This window comes from Pangasianodon hypophthalmus, chromosome 7 (assembly GCF_027358585.1).
Source record: "Pangasianodon hypophthalmus isolate fPanHyp1 chromosome 7, fPanHyp1.pri, whole genome shotgun sequence".
Classification (NCBI taxonomy): Eukaryota; Metazoa; Chordata; class Actinopteri; order Siluriformes; family Pangasiidae; genus Pangasianodon; species Pangasianodon hypophthalmus.
The window spans coordinates 26,667,700-26,690,388 of record NC_069716.1 but is presented as its reverse complement, the minus strand read 5'-3'; the positions used below and the strand labels follow the sequence as shown (position 1 = coordinate 26,690,388).

The window sequence follows — 22,689 nt, the reverse complement described above, 5'->3', positions numbered from 1 at the left end:
GGTGAATAGCATTTTATAAGGTAAGAAAATTAACTAACGACTTTGGTATTTGTAATTCACCAAAATAAAAACTTTTGGCTAAAACTGAAATTTAAGAGAAAAAACCAAGTAAGGAAAAACACAAATACAAACAAATCCCAAGTGCATATATTATTATTTTTCTTTTATTAGTTGTAGTAGTAGTGGTTGTAATATTTATAAATTTATAATAATTTATATTAAGAACAACAACAACAACAATAATAATAATAATAATAATAATAAGCTGATAGCAACACAGTTTTTTTGACCATATGCCTGAATGTTTTGTAAAAAATAATTTATTCATTTAAGTAAATCTTCAATACAAACATTCTTGGACTCATGTGATGTGATGATCAAAAGGAGATTAGTCCACAAACCTGAGCTGAAAATAAATAAAATATGTTAATCTACTAGTGTGATATACATGCCATTTTTCATAACGTGTGACCAAATGATAATTGTATAAAGAAGTCTTGACCTGGGACTAAACTTGTTGAATAGTAACATGTGGTAACAGTCCAGATCAAGTGCTGTAGATGGAAATTTTGAGATTAAAATGTCCGTCAGTGTTGTTATTTCAGCCAAAAACAAAAGCAACCAAAACCAAAAAAAATTACATGTAATTTCCTTTTAGTGCATGCATTTTGTCCTGTGCAGTTTCAGTGATATCTCTCTATGCACTTCCTGATTAAGGAACATATTTTCAGTACACATGATCATTTCGAGTTGTGTGTATTGAATATAATATAATAATCTCTTGTATTAATACAGGACCTCGATTCTGAAAAGTGGTGTAATCCCCTGACCTGGCGCTGCTACACTACACCACTATTCCTGTGTTTGTAAGGCTAACATCCATGTATAATGTGTGTTATAGAAGTGCGGGACAGGGACTGGCACTTTACCTCAGCTCGACCCACCGGTTAAACAGGTGGTGGTGACCAATGGCAAGCTCCTCCACCAATCTGATGGCACCTTACCCAACATCGTCAAACAGCTGGTGCAGAATGTCCAGCAGAGTCAGGTGAGAGAACACTCTCTATCTTTCAAAGTCAAAAAAATGTTTTTGCCATTATCAAAGAAACATTTGCTCTGTAAAATGAATTTGTCAAAGTCATGTCCTCTGATGGATCAAACAAGAATTTAGCGCACAGACCACAGTTTAGATACAACAACTAATATTTATTTCCTTGATGGAGAGGCATGATGAAAGCACACTGATGAATTTGCACAAGAAGGGTGAAAGTAGCAAAAATGAATTTATTAAAATGGGTTTGATAGAACACAAGTGAAGGAAACCTCAACCTGATAGCAATGCTAGTGGGTTTTTTCTATAAAAATAAAAATGTGAACGTTCTAATCATATAATTTGCTAATTATATATTGTGTAATTTTTGTTACCTTCTATCATTTTATCATTTAAACAAGCATTTTAGTCTGTCCTGTCCTTATCTTATAGAGTTGATATTTTTGTTTTTTTGCCTCATTTTTCATGGTGTGACTGAGGTGAGATGGTGATACTGCAATTAAGTATAATTACCAAGGTTATATAAAGAACAAATAATGAACTAATAAAGATTTCTCCATGACAAACACTAAATAAGGCAGGCTTAAATGACAAAATTAAATGAATACTGATCAGACTTATTCAGTATCAGGCTTGATTAGTAATTTAATTCACATACTTTTCCTCTGCTGTTAGTTTATTACTGTTAGTTTGCAAGTGTTTTAATGTTAAAGCAAGTGAAAACACTGTTATTGGACACAGACTGTGGAGCTCTGAAAAAGTATTAAGTGAAATTTCACTGGCTCCTTTCTCTTGGTTTATAAATAATGATGTAACTCACCAGAGAGGAGTTACTGTGCCATCCGGGTCACGGCACCAAGCTGTTAGAATTTCAGCAGCAATGAGTCAGGATCCAGGAGACTGGTGTTGCTCTTCAGACTCTGATATCATACCAAAGCACAAAAAGTGAGAAATACAGCATCTTCAGAAACAGCCTAGGCAAAACTGGTCATATCCATCTGAAACGGTGTTCTCACCTCACAGAAAATAATGCAGGTCAAAGGTCAGGTCAGAGCCTCTGAAGGTCATGCGATTTTGTTCTTTTTTCTAATTCGTCAGCCTCTGGAAAAAAAAAAACAACAAAAATATAACCTTTTTGAAAAATGACACAATCAGTGTGTAAATTGCTTGTAAGAAGCTTGTGTTTGTTTCGAATCTTTGCAAATTATTTGACCATCAATTACGCAGCTTGTGTGCGTTAGTAAACTTTACTAATGTTCAGGAGGAGCGAGAGAGGCCACGGCCGCAGTTCTCAGCACGTTTTGGGTCTTCTGTGGACAACATCTCAGAGTCTCTAACCAGAAGCATCATTAACAAGTTTGAGAAGATCAGGACTTATGAGGGACAGCGGCTACCCATGTCACCAACAGGTCAGTAGTGTTATGGTGCGTTTAGAAGTCTTGTGACACATAATGACCGTAATTAAATAAGTTTGTGCTGTTATAGAAAAATAATAAATGAGTTACTGTTACCCCCGAAGTTAATTATTTATCTATAACAGCGCTCTGAACAACTTGCCAATGTTCTTTATTAAAGAGCTACACATCATACTTTTAATTTGTTTAAAATTGCATTTAATATTGTGAACCGTCAAAAGCAGTTTGTCACGTAACTGAGAAGCCACAGAGCACATATTCCTCTGACCTGAAGACTTTTTCCTGGGAGGAAAACTTGAAGGGACAGCTTTACCCCCATCACTGACACTGGACACTTCTTCCATGAATATTACATAAAGACCTCCTTACATAAAAAACTTCACCAGAGCAAAATGTATATATTTTTTCTTGTTAAACAATAACACTATTTATTCTGCCATGTAAGTTCTGCTACTATAGACGCTGTTACTATAGAAACAATACTATATTAGATTCATATTAGAACAGCACTGTGGTATAAATATATATTTATATATATATACGTTATATAAATATATAGAAATATTGGGTTTTTTTTTCCTCAGTGGGTTCTAATTCCTTAGCTGATGATAATTTGATGTAAATCCTCATTTATGGCTTATTTGAAATTATAAAGAAACTGTCGCTAATCCAGTACATAAAATACAAAGACAAAAATCTTTGTCACTTCGTCTGTAACAGTGAAGGCTTCCTGAAAGTCGGTTTGTCATTGTTGCCATGCATTAGTTAAGCTATGTGACCTGTAGTGGTAAGTAAATCATTAAATCACTAAAATTCAAACTCAGCTGAACCTGAGCAGTCGGTTGCTTAGTTTCAAACCTTTTGCAGGCAGTATAAAAAAATTACATGGAATGCCCAAGGAATCCAATGTGCACTAATGATGCACTTTAGGAAAATAATTATTTATTATCATATTTATTTATTCAGACTAACTGAGGTTTTTATTCTGAACTTTCCACTCACAGAACTAATTACACTGTGGTAAAGGATTCAAAACATTTTGTATTGTATTATCAGTAATTTTCTTAGTTTTATTAAAATTCAAGTTTATAATGCTTTATTTTTAGGTTTATGAGATTTGGAATAGAAAATGAACAATTGACTATAACATTCATTCCACCCATTCAATGTAATTGACCAGTTCAAGTTGATTGACTAGTTATAACTAAACAGTTATAACAGATTACAACTATAATAACTATACCAACTGACAGGAGTCACTAACAATGATCTCCATTGCCATCAAGTCATTTAAAAAAAGTCTTAAACACCCCAGATAAACACCTAGATCCAGCTGAATTTACTTCTTCTCTCTTTGCCTCCTGGCTAACAGCTGCACTGAAGCACTTTCAGAGCCAGCTCACAGAGTATGAGCAGGAGGAAATTATGGACTACACCGAGATCTGGTATCTGGGCTTAGACACCAAGAAGATCCAGGGCTGTCAGGGATCTGCACAGAATTCAGGCTATGACGATGAGCATGGCAGCTACCTGAAGGTAAACAGGGTCATGGCATACACTCTTTATATGTGTGGGGGTCTGGGAAAACCTGTCAGATGTCATTGTGGCTGAATTATGACCAAAATTGGCTTTTTCTGTCTATAATGTGCTTTGACAACTCAACTTTAAGAAAGCATAAGTAAATTTCACCAAAATGTTTTTATTTACTCCATAACATTGCCTAGACTGTCTGGAGAGATCACATTAGGTAAATAATAGAGATGGCATTATACCACTTTTTCTTTTCTGATATCTATACGAATACTGAAACCTCAAGTATCAGCCGATATCGATACACATCCGATACTGTTTTCTTTAAAAAAGACTAAGCTTTAAAATGTTTTTTTTTTTTTAAAAAAACTGAAGCACTTAACTGTTAAACTCTTTCACACAGTAATCACTCACCTTATAAATGTAATAAATGTAATAAAGTATAAAGTATAAACTTTGCCGTTAGTTAGAGGATCCAATATATGATATGCTTTCTCCGATATGCGATCCACCATTTTTTACTGGTATTGGCCCGATACCGATACTGGGTATACTAAAATGCTAATAAAAATTAGCAAGAAATTGGCTAAAGAAATTTAGCCAACATAACAAAACTCAATGAACGAATCAATGATTTCAGAACCGATGTAAGAGCAGACAGTGATCAGTTGAGTTTAGAGCAGTGATGAGGCTCGTGATCCGAAAATTCCATGATTTTACCTCAAGGGATGAGACTAGACGTGAATGATGCTTACGATCAATGTTATTACTCGTTCTTCCATGTATTTTTATATTTTCTTTATTACATATTAATCTAAATGCAAATTCAACCAGTAAATAGGAGTTGATTTTAGATAAACAGTGTGTTGGTATCTTAATTGGTATGGATTCTTTAAATTAAATTTTCTCCTTTTTTAACTTTTGGGAGTTAAAGAGAGTTTAAAATGATAGAACTTTACTTGTGGTTTAGCCACACATGAATGATACAGGTAATCCTGTAGTTTTCTGAATAATATATAATACAAAATGTCAATAATATGACCATGTGAAGGGTTTTCCCAGGAACAAAATATAGAGTGGGGGAAATAAATTGAACTCTACTTTCCTGAGAATACATTCTCTTCAGCATTCTCTCATAAATGCCTGATTTATCAAGGATGTCTTTTTAGCATCAGACAGCTTCAAGGAGTCACTCCTAAACAATTCTAAATGTTATCAGATACGACAGCTAGAATGAGACCTAATCCCCATCATGGTAATCTATCTGCAGCTACATACGCTTTGTAATTATCATTGTAGTCTCTATTGTGACAGCTAGCTATTAGCATTGTTTGTATTGTCAGGGTTATAATCATGCTAGCTAATATGTGTGAGGTTAGGAATAATGCTGTTGTTAGTTGTTTTTTAAACATTTCTTAGTTCTTTAGTTGGTGAAAGAGGCGCTAATTTACCAACATGAACTAAAGTCAGTGTGCGATTTAAGGCGTCTTTTCTTTTGTGAAACTTTCTTATTAAGTTTGCGAGCTTATACTTTAATTTGAGTGATGAATTTGAAGCTGTACTTAAGTAATTACCAGATTTATTTAGATGTGTAAGTGCACTTCTGTTTGAGTAAAGAATCTGGGTACCTCTGATCATGCCAGAATCTGGCTACTACACAAAACACTGTGTACTGACTGACACACTGACCTCCAACTCCACCTCATGAGAGAAATTGAGAAATTGCATTACAACACAAGACTTGCTAATCTCCTACCAGACCCCCATGTGAACTGTCCTCCATGAAAGCGCTGTCTCACACAGAGACTTTCACCATGTGCCTTCTGCATTATTTAAAAGTTTGGACCAGTTCATACGGCACATGTTCATCCCTCAGAGCACTAATCCAGCCAGTGCAAGAGCATTTATCAGTAGGTTTATCAGAACAGTTCTGTTCTCATCCTGGAAATAATAAATGGCGCAATTATAAGAAAGGCAGAGTGGTGGACGTTTTTCTGTCTCAGTTTTACACATCTTATCCCACTCTTCTACACAAAGGGCTGTTGTGACAATGGCCAGACCACAGCCTGTATGGAGACTTGCGCATGGGTTACAAGGAATACATGAAGTAGGAAAGAACTTTAATGAAGTTTTCCATGAAGAAAATAAGAGTTGGGAGCAAGAGCTAAATGTAGACAGATACAAAGCTTGGGGACACTGTAAAAAATTGCTGTAAATTTTATAGTAACTTGGGTAAAACAACTGCAAAACATATTTACAGTAAAGTACTGTAATATCATACACATACATTTGCTCACAATACATTTGCTCATTTGGCACCTTTTGATCTGTAACTCAAAGCCTTAACCACTGAGCCACCACAACTAGCTCAACTACTGTCCATTGATTCAACCACATCTACCACTGAATTAACTCCACTCCACTAAGGCTCAGTGGTCTAGGCTTTGAGTTGCAGGTCAGGGGGTCATGTGTTCTAATCCCAGCATCGTCTAATTGCCATGGTTGGGTCCTTGTGCAAGACCCATAACTTCAGCTTGGTTGAATTCTGCATCAGCCAAATGTGATGTACTGGATTGTGTGTTATTTTCTACTATGTAGGATATTACACTTGTTTACTGTAAATATGTTTTACAGTTGTTCACTTTAAATTTTATAGTACTTCACTGGCAAAATCTACAGTACATTTTTTATAGCGTATACTAATACAGAGATAAGGCAGTAGAATCAGAATGATGCAAAATAGCACAAAAACAAACACATGGAAGTGCAACGCTTCGTGACTTCCTGAGTCCTTGAGAAGGGCTTTTTTTCAATTCTTTTATCCTTTTTCCCCCAATTTGGTCATTTGCCAGTTCCTTCCCACTAGCTAGCTCTCGTCTATCACACATCAGCTACCAACCGTGGACTGTTAATTATGGCACATGACACAGGGCGGCTGAACTCACTCAGAAGAAATGCGCTATTTACCTTCTTCCACACACAACAGCTTACAGATGCCTATGATTGGTTGGTGTTGCTCTGATTAATAAAAGAGCGTAACATCCCTTCCCTCTCTTGGACTCCCAGTCATGGATAGCTATGCCGTCGTTGAACTTGCGATCTCGGACGGTACGATGAATGCTTTTCTTTCGTGGAGCTGAGAAGGTCCTTTTTAAACAGTCCTTACTTGGTGTGAAAATAAGAAGCAGGTGCTAGTAATCAGGAAAGGTGGAGTGTTGTGTGCACTGCCAGATCTATTTTTTTTGTGTAGGCGCAGGAGTAACATAGTGGTATAGCACTTGGTGTTGCTAATTTGGTTGGATATGAACATTGGTTGGAGCATTACTACCGCTCAAGTCCTAATAGCGCAGATACATTTTTTCTAACGTCATGCAAAGCTGTAAAATTCCTGTGACATTTCTTACACCCCAGTTTTGTGGATGACACTATCTATATCACCCCTCTACATAAATAGTTCTTTACCCAACTACTAGCTAAATATAGATGCCTACTTTCTTTTAAGAAAAAATTACTGTAGCTTCTAAATGTGATACAAACATTTATAGCATTATACCCTGAACATCATTAATTATAATTAACAGAATCAATAGAAGGTCTTAAAAACATACACTATATAGTCAAAAGTATTTACCTATATGAGCTAGTCAAATATCCCATTCCAAATCCAAGATCATTAACACGAACTTGGTCCCTCCTTCACTTCTGTAACAGCCTCTGATCTATTAAGAAGGATTTCCACGAGATTTCAAAGGCTATAGTGGCTGTTGGGATTTGTGCTCATTCAGTCACAAGAGCGTTAGTGAGATCAGACACTGATATCAAGCGAGAAGGTCTGGGGTGCAGTTGGTGTTCCAGTTCATCCCAAAGGTGTTCAGTGGGGTTGAGGTCAGGGCTCTGTGCAGGAAACTCAAGTTCTTCCACATCAATGTTGGCAAACCATGTCTTTATGGACCTCGCTTTGTTCACAGCAGCATTGGTACATTGCACTGGGGTTGGGCCTCTAAGTTCCAGTGAAGGGAAATCCTAATTCTACAGCAAAGACATTCTATACAATTGTGTGCTTCCAACTTTGTGGAAAGTTTGGGGAAGTTTTGGGTGTGATGGTCAGGTGTCCACATACTTTTGGCCATGTTGTGTATTTGACATTGACATTACCACTAACATTGACATTTGTTTTGATTGGATATCACCTGACCTGTTGATAAAGTACTCATTCGAACACAATGTCTCTTCGCCAGGTTACCACCCCACAGCTGGTCACAAAAATACCAAAAATATAAAATAAAATATATTTGCTGTACCAAGATCATTCATTTTCAGTAAGAGCTTTTTTCCTGGTTGAGGTAGTGGTGGATCCAAGAGTCTATCCTAGGAACATTGGGGGGGAGGATGTGGGAATACACCCTGGATGGAATGCCAGTCCATCTCAGGGCACCAATTACACCTAGGGCAATTTAGCTTAGCCAATCTGCCCTACTGGCATGTTTTTGGGAGGTAGGAGGAAACCGGAGATCATGGACACAGGGAGAACATGCACAGAAACCCCACACAGACAGTAACCTGAGCTCAGGATTGAACAGGGAGCCCTGCAGTTGTGAGGCAGCAACACTATGGACTATGTTACCTCAACACCAAGATCTTATGCCTTATTTTTGCTTTTGAACTATGATCACAAAAATAGGGTCTATAGTCTTCCTGCCAGATGTAGACTGAAATAGCTGTGCTTTGGCTATACATAACTGAGACACTACTCTCCTTCCATATATGATGTGTGTGCAGGTCCTTCACGACCATATCGCCTACCGCTATGAGGTCCTGGAAGTGATTGGGAAGGGATCTTTTGGACAGGTCCTCAAATGTCTGGATCATAAGACAAATGAGATGGTGGCCATCAAGATCATTCGCAACAAGAAAAGGTATTTTTTTTTTTTAATTCTCCTTCAGTTTCATGAATTAAGGAGAACAGGAAAACATTATTTGAATGTTATGGTTATAAGTACGTGTTTCTAAATGTAATTATAAAGGCACACTACCGTGTTTTCAGACCACTGCAAGAATATTTCTTTCAAACATTGTCAGAACATTCTCTGTTAGCTGGATAGCTGCTTTGTCAGCCAATTTTAAGCAGAAGACCATCCTATTCCTGAGTTGTATGATTTTAATTGCCTGAGCATGTGACTAAGCCACAGGTCACCATGACACGCTGAGAGGTGCTAAAAGATACCAGTCCATATCACTTTACTTTTCTTTGGAGGCTTTTCAATTTGCATCACGCCCTCTTGAATTGATGGAGACGACATCAGGCTTACTGCCTTTCAATAATGCAGCAGACAAAATGAGAGCTTAGTGGCTGCCTCGTCGTCACACCACTGTGTCTGACCACCACTGTGTCTACACAACTGTGGACTTGAACTTTACAGGAAGAAGAGGAGGATGCACTGGCGTAAAGTCTCTAAAAGGGACTGAATTTGCTGATGATTATAATGATTGTGATTGAATGATGATTATAATGAATGATGATTTTTTTTATTTATTAAAGAGCGACAGATCATAATTTTTATCCATTTATAATTACATTTAACGTTCTGGAATGTTCATGAAACAAGACAGAAAAATGTAGTTTGACATGTTACAGAGAAACCACAAAGTGCAAACTCCTCTGTTCTGAAGGCTTTCCTGTGTCAAAAAACTTACAGCTTTACCTCTGACTATTACAAAGCGCTGACACTGGAGACTCCTTCCAAAAATAACAAATAAATGTCTACTTTTAGAAAACTTCACCATATCAATGATTACACATGATTACGTCCACCAGACGAGTCCCTATGAAAGAGCTGTTACTACAGAAACGATAACACAGAACAACGAAATATAAACCTGTGATTTGCAGCTGCATTACTGTCAGAAGTGCTGTTACAGAAAACGAATCAACCATCTGACCAAATAGAATCGATAATTCAAGCGGTAAAAATGTTTCTTGTTAAAATTATGATTTTTAAAATGATCTTGTGCCAGTCTGCCAAAGTGAAGGTAGGTTTCATATTTCATTTTCACAGCTTTATTTATGTGAGAAATGAACACGTCTGCGCTGACATGGGTGGGGCCTATTGGTCTTAAATTGTGCTAACATTAACACCTCTTGGAATCTCATTTTAGCGCAGTCGCACGTCTAAAACGGTGCATTCAAAGCCTTAAAAGTCCTTTTCTTACAACCCGGTTTTGTGGATGTGCTATTTATGTCGCTCCACTTCAAGAAAAATAAGCTACTTCACCCAACAACTAGAAGAGCTAATTTGATTGGATATCACAGCAGCTAGCCTCACTAACATTATGTTTTACTCTAACCCCATCTCTTTTTACAATTACACCATTACATTTATGGCATTTGGCAGATGCCCTTATCAAGAGCGACTTACAGTTATCTCATTTATACAACTGAGCAGTTGAGGGTTAAGGGCCTTGCTCAAGGGCCCAGCAGTGGCAGCTTGGCAGTACTGGGATTTGAACTCTCAACCTTCTGATCAGAAGTCCAACATCTTAACCACTGAGCTATTTCCATTATTTACCCCGGTCACTAGCTGCATCCTGAAAATACCAAGAATACACCAAGATACGCCACGAATTGTGCCTATTTTGTGTCCAAAATATACCAAAATATACCAGCTATACTAAAATACCATGAATTGAAGTGCCTTTATTTATGATTTTTCCAAAAATTAAGCTAAAAATGTCTAAACCTTTCAAAAATTGTGTTAACCCATTTCAGGCAACAATATTTAATTTTTTACAATATTACATTTTTTTACAGTATTTAAGGTTTCTTTGCTGACTGGCAGCATTTTGCTCTTAAAAGCCTAACAAGGTTAAAAGTATCAGGTGTTTTAAAGCATAGAATTAGCAAATACACAAAGCCATTAAGGAAATTATAAGGATTTTAATTAAAGTGTATTTTTTCAATTAATAATGTGTTTTCAATCTAGAATTTGTGTAACGTGGTTGTACTTCCAAGTGACCTCATCAGTCAATATCACAATACCACTGAAAATAAATTAAAAAAAAGAATGAGAGAACTTTCTTTTCTTCATCCTCTGATCTTCCTGTTTGTGCAATATTCAAATATTTCATAGGGGTGAATGTGTTTAGGTAACAGGGCTGAGGGAATGTGGGACTAAAATTTAAATTTTTCCTAACCTAAAATGGATGGCTTGTGGAAAAGGATGTTTCTAGTATGAAATGTTAAATTAATTCAGACATTAATGCAGTATAGTGGTTTTAGGACATGCAAAAAATGCTGTTTTCTATAGATAAGTGCTGCAGATTTGTTAGGTTTAATAATGTTAGAAACATGTTCACAGGTTGTAGGCTGTTCCCTGTCTTTTACCTTTACATTACATACATATTTGTAAATGTAATATCAGTGTGGCAGAACAATCGTGGAGTCCTCCAACACAGTAATCTTATTTTTGTGCCTGCATTATTATCCCCAAAGCCAGTGTATTTATTTTGCTGATTTTTTGCTGTGTGGTTTCCAGATTCCACCAACAAGCGTTGGTTGAGCTGAAGATCCTGGACGCACTGCGACGGAGAGACCGAGACAACTGCCACAACGTCATCCACATGAAGGAGTATTTTTATTTCCGCAACCACCTCTGCATCTCCTTTGAGCTCCTGGGGTGAGCAATGCATCACAAGAATGATTTTACTGACCTGAAGCATTTTTTATGAATGCCAAGTCAATATGAGCAAAGCGGTAATGGAGTTAGGCAAGCCATTATCCTTTTCCGGCAATTTAGATGGCCATGATGCAGACAAAGTGGGAGTCAATTACTGAGTGTCTGAGAGTACTTTTTTTAATCTCATAAATGGGAGAAATGACATATTTTCATCTCCATATATGACCACAGTTTTGGAACCATTTTAAACTTATCCAGAATGTTAACAAGGATTGGACAGGTTTCCTTTCCAGTGACAGCCTCCTTGATAAAGCGATCGATTAGTGCCTTGTGAGAAACAGCTCTAGCCTTGGGTGTCCTGACCTTCAGGAGTGAGACGTTTGCTGTCCCATCTCACGTTACTGTCACCAGTTCCTTTACTTAATGCCTTGATTACGTGCTATCTCTTTTCTCGTCTGCTCATGGTGTGAAGGCTCCGGTTACAATGGGCCAGAGTAGGTGCTGTTCACAGCTGCTGTTGCAGTCCTCCTTATTGCCAAAGATAAATTTTCAACCACTAGTCTCTAAGGACTCACGCTAATGCTTAACAGTTAACACAGCATTTAGAGGGATTTCACTTTTATCTGTCAAATGTGCAACATACAGTTAATTAAATTTGGCCCCAAGTCTGGAAAGTTTGTTTCATGAGCTGCAGTTTGAAGTGCTGTGACTCTGTGCTGCCCTCTAGAGGTGGAAATAGGTCATGAAGGAAGCTGGTCATGGGGTTAGACTCTTATCTTTCTATGTGCTTATGCTACTCAAGCATACTATTTAAAAAAAATCCTAAAAATATGCCACGTAAATGAATTTGTACTTTCATTTCATACAACTGTAATCCAGACTGTTATTCTGACAGCTTTGAACTTTGAACTTTGTTCTTTAATATCTGTTTTTTCCCCCTATAACCATCTTAATGAAACAACACAGAAAAGTTGAATTAGATAAAATTTACATGTTGATACATTTTTGTAAAAATCCTATAGACGTAAAAATACACATTTCATTTTTTACCCATAAACACTGGCCAATGTTTTTGAACCACTTTTTTTTTGTTGAATTTCAAGAAATGGTTTCAAATTCATTTGCAATTTTTTTATGTTATTGGAAAAAATATTGGAAAAAATAGATGTAACTGGAAAAGACAGATCTGAATCACTCTATTTTCTAGCACATGGACATGCAGAATATTTGTGTTACAGTTGCTAACACTGTCAACTAACACTGTCTAATATCAGCTCTAAGACAAAGCTAGGCTTGTTACAATCTCACAGTACTTTACAATCTTACAGTAACTGCTTCACTACACAAGTGCATTTCAATTTAATAAGGCACTCATTTAGAGTCCCTTTAGAATCTGAGGGTGGACCATGAACCAGTTCTTTAGGGATTTGGTGGAACAATTGTTTAATTTCTTACATTATTTTATGGCCAGTAATGGGCCATAAACTGTAATCAAATGTAAACCAAAAACTCCAAAATCTTTTGACTGGCAGTGTACATGTTGCTATTTACAACTGCGAAATCATCTCATTGTTAGTGCAAATAGACATTGGTAAAAGCAAAGTAGATGGCAGTCGAGCCATTGAGATGAAGTGTCCTTTCAGGATTATATTAAAGCATTAAAACAAGTGTGCACTATGACAACTAACTACATCCTTACAGACCCAACTATGATACAATATGATTTACTGTGATACATCTGGAGCTAATAAAATACACCTGTAGCTTTTTGAGTGTTTCAATTGGTGCCAGAGAAAACCTCCCAAATCTAAAATCACTGTCTACTGCATCACCAAAAATAGATTAAAATTGATCCATATACCAAATAATGGTGCAAATGATCAATTTACTCTACAAATTATCATGTTAGTTTGATTGGGGAAGGAAATGTTCCTTGTTACTTGTTAGCCTGGTGTCTAGTTTCACACAAACTCTATAGACTCTAAAGATGGCAGGCTCTTTCTTCCAAAAGAGTATCCGTTAGTTGGTATTGTGATGATGGAAGTAGAGATCGCTGTCTAACACATCCATCCAAAATCTCCCATAAGTGTTTAGGTTGAGATCTGTTGAGTGTGAAGGCCATAGCGTATAATTTAAATCATTTTCATCTTCATCAAACCATTCAGTGAGATCTTGAGCCCTGTGAATGGGGGCGGAGTCTTCCTGGAAGAGACCACGCCCATCAAGATTGAAATGTTTCATTATAGGTTAAAGGTGATCGGTCGGAAGAGCTGCATTATTGATTTGCAGTGACGCTTCAGTCTAAGCGGAAATGTGGAGCCAAACCATGGCAGAAACATAAATAAATGCCCCCCAGCTTAACACAGCCAGCTATTTTTCCTTTCATTTGTCACCCGTGTGTAAACCACTCTTTTACATTACTTAACACTACGTTTTTTCATCATTGCTCTCCTTTATTTCGACACAGAGCAAACCTGTATGAACTGATCAAGAAGAACAACTTCCAGGGCTTCAGTCTGGCTCTGATCCGACGCTTTGCACACTCTTTGCTCAAGTGCCTGCAGATGCTCCACAGGGAGAAGATCATCCACTGTGACCTCAAACCGGTGAACACTCTCCTCCACTCTTCTCCACACTCAAGGGTTAAATTACATTAGCACTTTTAATCATCTGTGTCTAGTTAAGAACTGCTTGTTTTCAGTGTTACTTTTTCCACAAAATAAGTGTGTTATCATATATGATTTTTTTTTTTTTTATAGTCGAGGTGAACTGTACTTAGGCTGCGTTCACACCTGAAGAATAATTATAGGAATATTAATCGTAGTAAGTTTGAAACTGTGTTATTCCACTGGCACATCATTTTGCTTATTATTACAAGCATTTAGTTTCAGAAGGAAGCAAAATGATCTGCCAATGAAATAATTTTCAACTTTTAAATTTTAAATTATTTTAAACTTAATATTATTTATAATATGTTTCTAATATAATTTATGTATTTATTAATAATAAGTACAAATAATAAATTCAGTGTATATTATTATTATTATTATTATTATTATTATTATTATTATAGATAAGGTCACTTATCATTGTCAAGTAACAGTAGTATGCAAGCACTAATCATCACATACATGTTATTTATAATAATTTAATAAGAAGAATGGTTACATTAATTCACCTGTATTCAAGATGTTCATACTTGTTAAGGTTTTTTTTTTTTGTTTTTTTTTTTTGCGGTTTTTAGGGTGTTGGATTTTTTTTTTCATTAGAAGAACATAACTATAGAGAAACATCATTAGAGTACATCATTGAACCTAAATGATGACTTTTGTACTTTTGTTGGGAACCAAGGACTTGTGCGTGGCCTTTTTTGGTCTTGGAAATCATATATCTGTATCTCATTGTACTTTTTAGGAGAACATTTTGCTATCCCAGCGAGGACAGGGAAATATCAAGGTGGTTGACTTTGGATCAAGCTGTTACGAGCAACAGAGAGGTTAGAACCTCCTTCTGCTAATATGCTAATATGTAATATGCTATATCACTATACAGCTCCTCAGTCTCAATATAGTATCTATTTCTAATCTCATGTTATCGCACACTTTAGCTTAAATCTTAATCATGGTGTTCCTGTGGTTCTGCCGGCAGTGTACACATACATCCAGAGCCGTTTCTACCGCTCTCCGGAGGTGATCCTGGGCCACCCGTACAGCATGGCCATAGACATGTGGAGCCTGGGCTGCATCCTGGCCGAGCTTTACACGGGATACCCGCTTTTCCCCGGGGAGAGCGAGGTCGAGCAGATCGCCTGCATCATGGAGGTCAGACTGTCTTAAAATTTGAACTATCAGCTTTAAATGCAGTTTTATTATTCAGTTATTCACTTGAAATCATGTTATTCAGCAAATACTGTGAACTACAGTAAACCGAATAGTGCAATTTGTATGGACTTTATGAAGTGTTAGGTTTTCATTTTTAGTGACTAACAGTAATTAGTCACTAAAATGATATTTCTCGTAAATTTGATGGTTTTGCTGCTTGAAAAATTTGAAAGGCCCAAATTCCGTAGCTACTAATGTTAGTTAAGTCAAACATAAACTGATAGCATGTGAGATGGGTAGGGGGTGGGTGGGGCTTCCAGGCCATGTCAGTGAATATCGAAGAGCTCAAAACATTTGTGCAAATCATTCCAGATTTATATGTCGATTGCCACATTTCCCGTTTAATTGGGGAGAAAAAGACTGCTCTTTTGACATATTTCTGAGTGATAAGTCATACTAGCATAATTCAATATAATTAAATTACAGAGCTCCTAACTAAATGCGTAAAGGTTGTAATATATTATAATCAGACTGGATATGGTGGCAGTGTAATATTGTGTGGGGATGATAATATCGTTATATCACAGAAACTTAGCTGATTAATTAGGAATTTTATTTATAAGCGCATCATATTTGTGTAATACATACTATTAACATTATAATATTCTATAAGGAAAGCATTTGATTAATTGAGTTAATTGCTTGTATTTATCACAAAGAAAACTGTAATTAATATTGTCGCTATTTTCTTTATACAAAAGCTACATTTGCACAATAGTTAGACTGTAGACACATACATTTACACCAAGGAGGGCACTGAATAATCAGATTAAATGTAAGGTTTTGTTGCATAATGAAAGTTTTTCAAGCCCTTATAAACAATAATAAATGTCTAAATAGTCAAAGAGGTCATGACATGAAATTAATTTTAATAAGTTATTATATAAACCTACTGAAATTAACTTAAGAGTTCATTAAAAATGATCCAAGACAAAAGTATTGTTTAGTAGAATTGAAATAAAATTCATGTAATGAAACTTAGATAAGAAGACAAAAATATGCATTAATTTATTCGATCACGTCCAAAAAAATTGAAAAGGTCAAAATGACCGACTCGGCCAGGCTATGTAATCACTAGTAGACATATATATGTTCAGGAATATTGCTAATTCTTGATTTTGTAATGAAATTGTATTTATCTGGTGTTAATTTGAATATTTCTGCTTGTAGGTGATGGGGTTGCCTCCAAACGACTTTGTTCAGACTGCATCCAGAAGAAGATTATTTTTTGGTATGTTTTTCTGTTGATATTGTGTGCAATGATCCTGGAACAGCTACTGATGCAGCAGATTCACTCTGGACTATACCATATGTTCAAACAGTTATTTCTTCTGTTGTTCATGCAGATTCAAAAGGAAATCCGCGGAACGTCACGAACAGCAAGGGGAAAAAACGCAGACCCAACTCCAAGGATCTTGCCAGTGTACTGAAGACCAACGATCATCTGTTTTTAGACTTCATTAGGCGCTGTCTTGAGTATGTACATCTAAGACTGAATAAAAGATGTTTTTATACATCTTCATGTTTATTCATGTTTGTTCATTACTAAATTTTACTCAGTGAAAGATAATTTTACCCTGTGAAAGATATCTGCATGCATGACTTCTAATGTTGCAGAGAACAGAATGTACAATAATACAAACTGTTTGTAAAACTTGAGTGTTATTTTAACTGTCCACCAAAGTTTGAATTAACAAAAGATTGGAAAACATTGGAAAGTCACCAATTATCCATGCTTTGCCCTGCGTATTGTGTGCATTAGGCTAATTAGAAAGCACATTGTCAGGTTCTCGTATATAACTGTTCTAGCACAAAAGGAAATGTAAAAGCAGTCAGATTGTTTATATTTCTGTGTTTCTTTATGTGGCAGGTGGGACCCCGTGAAGCGCATGACTCCGGATGAGGGCATGCAGCACGAGTGGATCCACGAGGGCCGGCTTAACAAGCTCCGCCCAAAAACGCGACCAATCAGGAAACCGGGAGAGAGTGACGGCAACTTTGAGTACAGCTACCGCAGAACAATCTTGAACAGAACAGGTAAAAGTCAACGTTGTCTGTTGTTACTATACGAGTTTATTATGTAAGGAATAAAACACTTGGTGGCATGCTGTTATAGGAAAATAATCAGCAACTGGGTGGTGTGAAGCAAAGTTTTTTTTTTACCAATCTGAAATGAATTATTTACCAGAGCAATTTGCCAACACTACAAACAATAACGTTGTACTTTTTATCCATTTATAGTTACATTTAATATCGTGGAAACAGTTATCTCCTTACAATAACTTAATAACTTACAATATTGCAGCTATAAACTGGAGACACTGGAGACTCTTTCCACACTATGCTAAATAATTATCTCCTTACTGAAAAGCTCACCATATCAAAGTTAATACACCATTTTTATATCCGTTTATGTGGAGCATCTGCCAAATATGTCCCTGTGTAAGAATTCTCATACAGGGACAAACCAAAGAACGCTTATGGGTGCAAGGTGGAATGTTTAACTTCATGTCAAAGATGAATGCAACATGTTTCTAGCTTATTAATTTGACGTTTTTCTGATACAGCTCATTTCCATTACATAGAGTTCAGAAGTAAATTCAATGCATGTGTACATCTATGATTTCTTTTTTCCTCATACTACAGCAGAAAAGTCAGGCTCAGAGGAGAGACTGAGGAGAGAAAACTCAGCTAAAGGAGGTAAAAGAGAGACAGCAGAGCGCCTTAGACCAATAGGGGCATCTGCGGAGGAGGAAACCACTGAGGGAGTTGGCAACATTGCGGAGAGCAAAGACAGCCGAGACAGCAAACCAGAGAGCAATCCACAGGGCAGCTCAGAGAGGAAATCAGACAGCGGTGAGCGCTCCGTCGAAATCATCATCCAACATCAGTCTCAGTCGGCATCAAGCACAGACTCAGAGGATCAGGAGCCTCACACGCTACCACCCATCCTTTAACTTCATTATTTTCAGATAATCCAGAAGTTTGGTCAGTAATACCCTGGGCAGTGACACTGAGTCAGAAGGCGTGCTTAGAGCATAGCTATACATATTAGAGATCTAGGTAGCTGCTAGAGGGTGAACTGACAACTTGCATAGACTTGTATTTATTTTCCCTGACTTTTAAAAGTATTTTTCTTTAGGACGTACGACAGAATCAAAGGTACTAGTGGCATTTTTTTTAAAATATGCCTTTTTAATTTGAGAGGTTTCCCAACTGAAGGTTTGTAAGATTGTGAAAGATCAAAATATATCAAATTAAATTAAAACAATCAAAATAAGCATTACATTGGTATGTAATGCTTAACATTGATAGCACTCCACACTTTACTCTAGGTTACAGTTTGCCAGCTAGCAGTTAGTATTCGAAAGCTAGCAAGCAGCTCAATAACTAGCTAGCAAAGAGTCTGGAAAAGACATTTGGATTAAACCTGGTTACAATGTCAGGGCAATTAAAAGAATGTAATAAGAATTAAAAATGTAATAATAAGAAAAAGAAACAGTTGTTTTTTTAGTTTTGTTGGGTTTTTTTGTTTGTTTGTTTTTACGTTTTTGAAATGTTGCATGCTAAGACATAGCATTCACTGGAAAGTATTGGAAAGTTTCATTTTAATGTTACTTAAAATCTCAACGAGTATTTGAGGCAAATCATGAGCCTCATAGTTTTGTATACATTTTTAAACACAACAGTGATTTTTTTTTATATGACTGAATCACCTCAGTTGCTTAACGTAGTCAAATAGTATAATTTAGAGAGCTAATGTACTAAGGAATGCTAGACGATACATGCATAAAGTAGCATCCCTTACTCTCATGAAGTGATAAAGCAGTGAAATATCTGCACATTAACTGTGACACAACAGTTAAATATAGGGTTTGTTGCAGGAATACCTGGTATGACGTTGAATTTTTTGGGAAAATGGGGAATATGTTGTGTCCATATATGTCCATTTACAGAGCGCCAATATGGTGGCTTAGTGCTTAGTTATCTAGGTCTCTAATATACATATACTTTATTCTGACTCATACAGACCTTGCGCCGATCCTGTGATGTACCTATGAGGTAGAAAAAAACCTTTCTGGAAAAGGATAATTAGAAATCAAGCTACACTAAAACCTGCATCACTCATATCCTGCAAGGTCAAACTGTCAGCGTTATCCTTTAGCACCTTTTTCTTACCAACCATTGCTTTGAAGCATTAATTTAATCATTGTTTGATAAATGGTGTAAAATCATTACCCTGTTATATGTTAAAACTTAACAAGGATAGAAAAGAAAGCACATTTCTAGCTTGGACGTTATATATCAGCACTAAAAAGTAATCAGTCAGTTAATCCTGCGAATTCCACATGGAAAACCAACACATCCTTCTGTATTACACTGCATAATGCTCTCATGTGGATATCTACCAGGTTTGATTGTCCCTCTGGTTTTTATATTTACGCATCCATGTGCTTAATGACATTTTTTACACAGATATTGTTCATACTACTTTTAATGGAGTTCAAGCTGAATACCAAAGGAACCATAATGTACAATATTGTCTGCATGATTTAAAACAGTTTATATTCTGTTCCCACTTTACCGCTTCTGTATTTTTTTTTTTTTGGTTAGGTTAAGTTTTGCTTTTAGGAACAGTAGTGCAATGAGACTGAGCCAAAAGAGATTACTGAGAGTTAATGAGAGGTATTGAGAGTTATTGAGAGTTATAACAGTGGTTGTTATTTGTGTTCCTCTAAACCACACCTGATTCTGTTAATGAGCAGTTGGAAGAACTGGAGCTGGGAAGGCCTGCTATACAATAACACCTGTATTATTTGTTCTGAATGTGAACTATTTGATCTGATTTGATAAATTAACTTAAGACATGATGATCAGGGTGGACATATCACTAGCACAAGCGCCCGGGACATGCAGATTCTGTGTTCAGTTTTTTAATTTGGCGTCGTTACATAATAGGGGTGCCATTCAGCCCTGGTTACTCTCAAAAAATCCATGCATTTAACCTTTCGACCTATCTCAGGCATCAATATCTCATTTTCTACATAGCGTGTTAACTGATGGCTGCATTTTGCCCTTAAAAGCATAACAGGGTTTAGTTTTTTAGCAAACACAGAGAATGTACGTAATTAATAACATTCTAATAACTTAATTTTTTTTGGAATTTACTTTCAATCTATATTTTGGATAGCACAGTTGTACGTTTTAAATCGGCCTCATCAGTCAATACAATCAATTATTATCAATACACTATAGATGAAAAGAAAAAAGAATGGGAGAACTTACTTTTTTTCTTCCCATGATCTTCAGGAAAATCAGAACTGTCCAAATATTTCATAGGGGCGAATGTGTTCAGGTAACAGGCTTGAGTGAATGGTATGGAATTAAAATATACATTTTTCATAATCTGTAATGGATGACTTGTTGATAAGGAAGTTTCAAGCATGATGTGTTAAATGGATTCAGACAAAAAAAAAGTTTTTTGAAGTATTTTAAGGGTTATATTTTGAGGTAAAGACAGGCCATTTGCGTCCCATTGATGTTACTGTTACAAATATTTATGTGAAATAATGGTAAAGGTTTAACATGGTAACATTTACCATTTTTAAAGTTAAGTAAAGTGTGTTTTATAACAACCTCTGTGCATGTTTCAGAAAAATAACCTAAACCATTTATAAAACCTGCAAAATCTATAGCACTTATCTACAGAAAACAGCATTTTGCCTGTCTTTACCTCAAAATATAACCCTTAAAATACTTCAAAAAACTGTTTTTTTGTCTGAATCCATTTAACACGTCATGCTTGAAACTTCCTTATCAACAAGGAAGGATTGCCTAACTGCCGCTGTTGGGAGAAAGTGGTTTATCAGCTCAGCAGCTCATTTTACTCTGTACACTTTGAATACATATGTATGTTTAAACGTAACATGTTTTCATTGCTTCATGTTTCACAGTGGAGCAACACAATACTAGCGTGCGCTACTCGCTACCCCTCTGCGCAACACACATCAACCAAGGATGTGTTTTGCTCATTGCTAGGAACTATTTTGGCAGGTTGAATTAATTATTTAAACTATACAGCCAAAAGTTTGTGGACACTTGACTTTTACCCCAATATGTGAGCCTTCCCCAAACTGTTGCCACAAAGTTAGAAGCACATAATTGTATAGAACTTCTTTTATTCTGTAGGATTACAATTTCCCTTCACTGGAACTAAGAGGCTCAAACCTGTTCCAGCATGACATTGTCCCTGTGCACAAAGCGAGGTCCATGAAGACATGGTGTGTGAAGGTTGGAGTGGAAGAACTCGAGTGTCCTGCACAGAGCCCTGACCTCAACCCCACTGAACACCTTTGGGATGAACTGGAACACCGACTGAACCCCAGACCTCCTCACCAACATCAGTGCCTGATCTCACTAACGCTCTTGTAGCTGAATGATCACAAATCCCCACAGCCACGCTCCAGAATCTAGTGGAAAGCCGTCCCAGAAGAGTGGAGCTTATTATAAAAGTAAAGGAAGGAATAAATCTTGAATGAGATCTTCAGGTGTCTACAAACTTTGGCCATATAGTTTACTTCACAATTAACTTGTACAGATGTTTTCTGATTCAGCAACACACAGTGAGACGTGGAAGTGATGATAAACCCAAGCAATAGACAGAACAGTACAACTGTCTTATAACTCCACTAATGGCATGCTGGGTGAAAAAAAAAACAAGACCGTCAAAGACATTATCAAGAGAGGATGAGGAATATAGTATATACAGAATCTTCCTCTCCCTGGGAATTTGACTATCATCTATTTTCGTTAGCTCACTAGCTCGTCATACATTGGGATTAAATTGTGTTAGCCTGTAAGTTTCTGGCTAAAGTAATGATTTGTCCATCCCTCAATGATGATGATGGAAGTAATGTAATAAATGACATGCTAATTGCTACATTATTAAGAATGATGAAGGCAATGAAATGCACTGAAAATGTAAGTAATATAGTTTAGCGCTACAGTATTTCATTACTTATATAACAGTATGTTTTTTTTCTATATATACAATACTTATATATCTTATTTTTGCCATGCACTAGACGTGTATGCCATCAGTTGATATATAATTAGACAAGGTTTTACTTGTTTATGTC

At 36.4% G+C, this 22,689-nt stretch overlaps 1 protein-coding gene across 1 annotated transcript in view; it reads left to right on the top strand.

Annotated features, from left to right (window-relative positions):
• dyrk4 (dual-specificity tyrosine-(Y)-phosphorylation regulated kinase 4) overlaps positions 1-22,291 on the top strand; it is a 39,826-nt gene extending 17,535 nt beyond the window's left edge. The window contains 12 exon segments of the mRNA XM_026946549.3: positions 902-1,048; positions 2,313-2,460; positions 3,839-4,002; positions 8,776-8,912; positions 11,529-11,669; positions 14,137-14,275; positions 15,084-15,165; positions 15,318-15,490; positions 16,721-16,781; positions 16,897-17,026; positions 17,421-17,587; positions 18,197-22,291. Coding sequence (XP_026802350.3) covers positions 902-1,048; positions 2,313-2,460; positions 3,839-4,002; positions 8,776-8,912; positions 11,529-11,669; positions 14,137-14,275; positions 15,084-15,165; positions 15,318-15,490; positions 16,721-16,781; positions 16,897-17,026; positions 17,421-17,587; positions 18,197-18,507 — 1,800 coding nt within the window. The 3' untranslated portion in view covers positions 18,508-22,291.
• Positions 22,292-22,689: the final 398 nt, after the last annotated feature.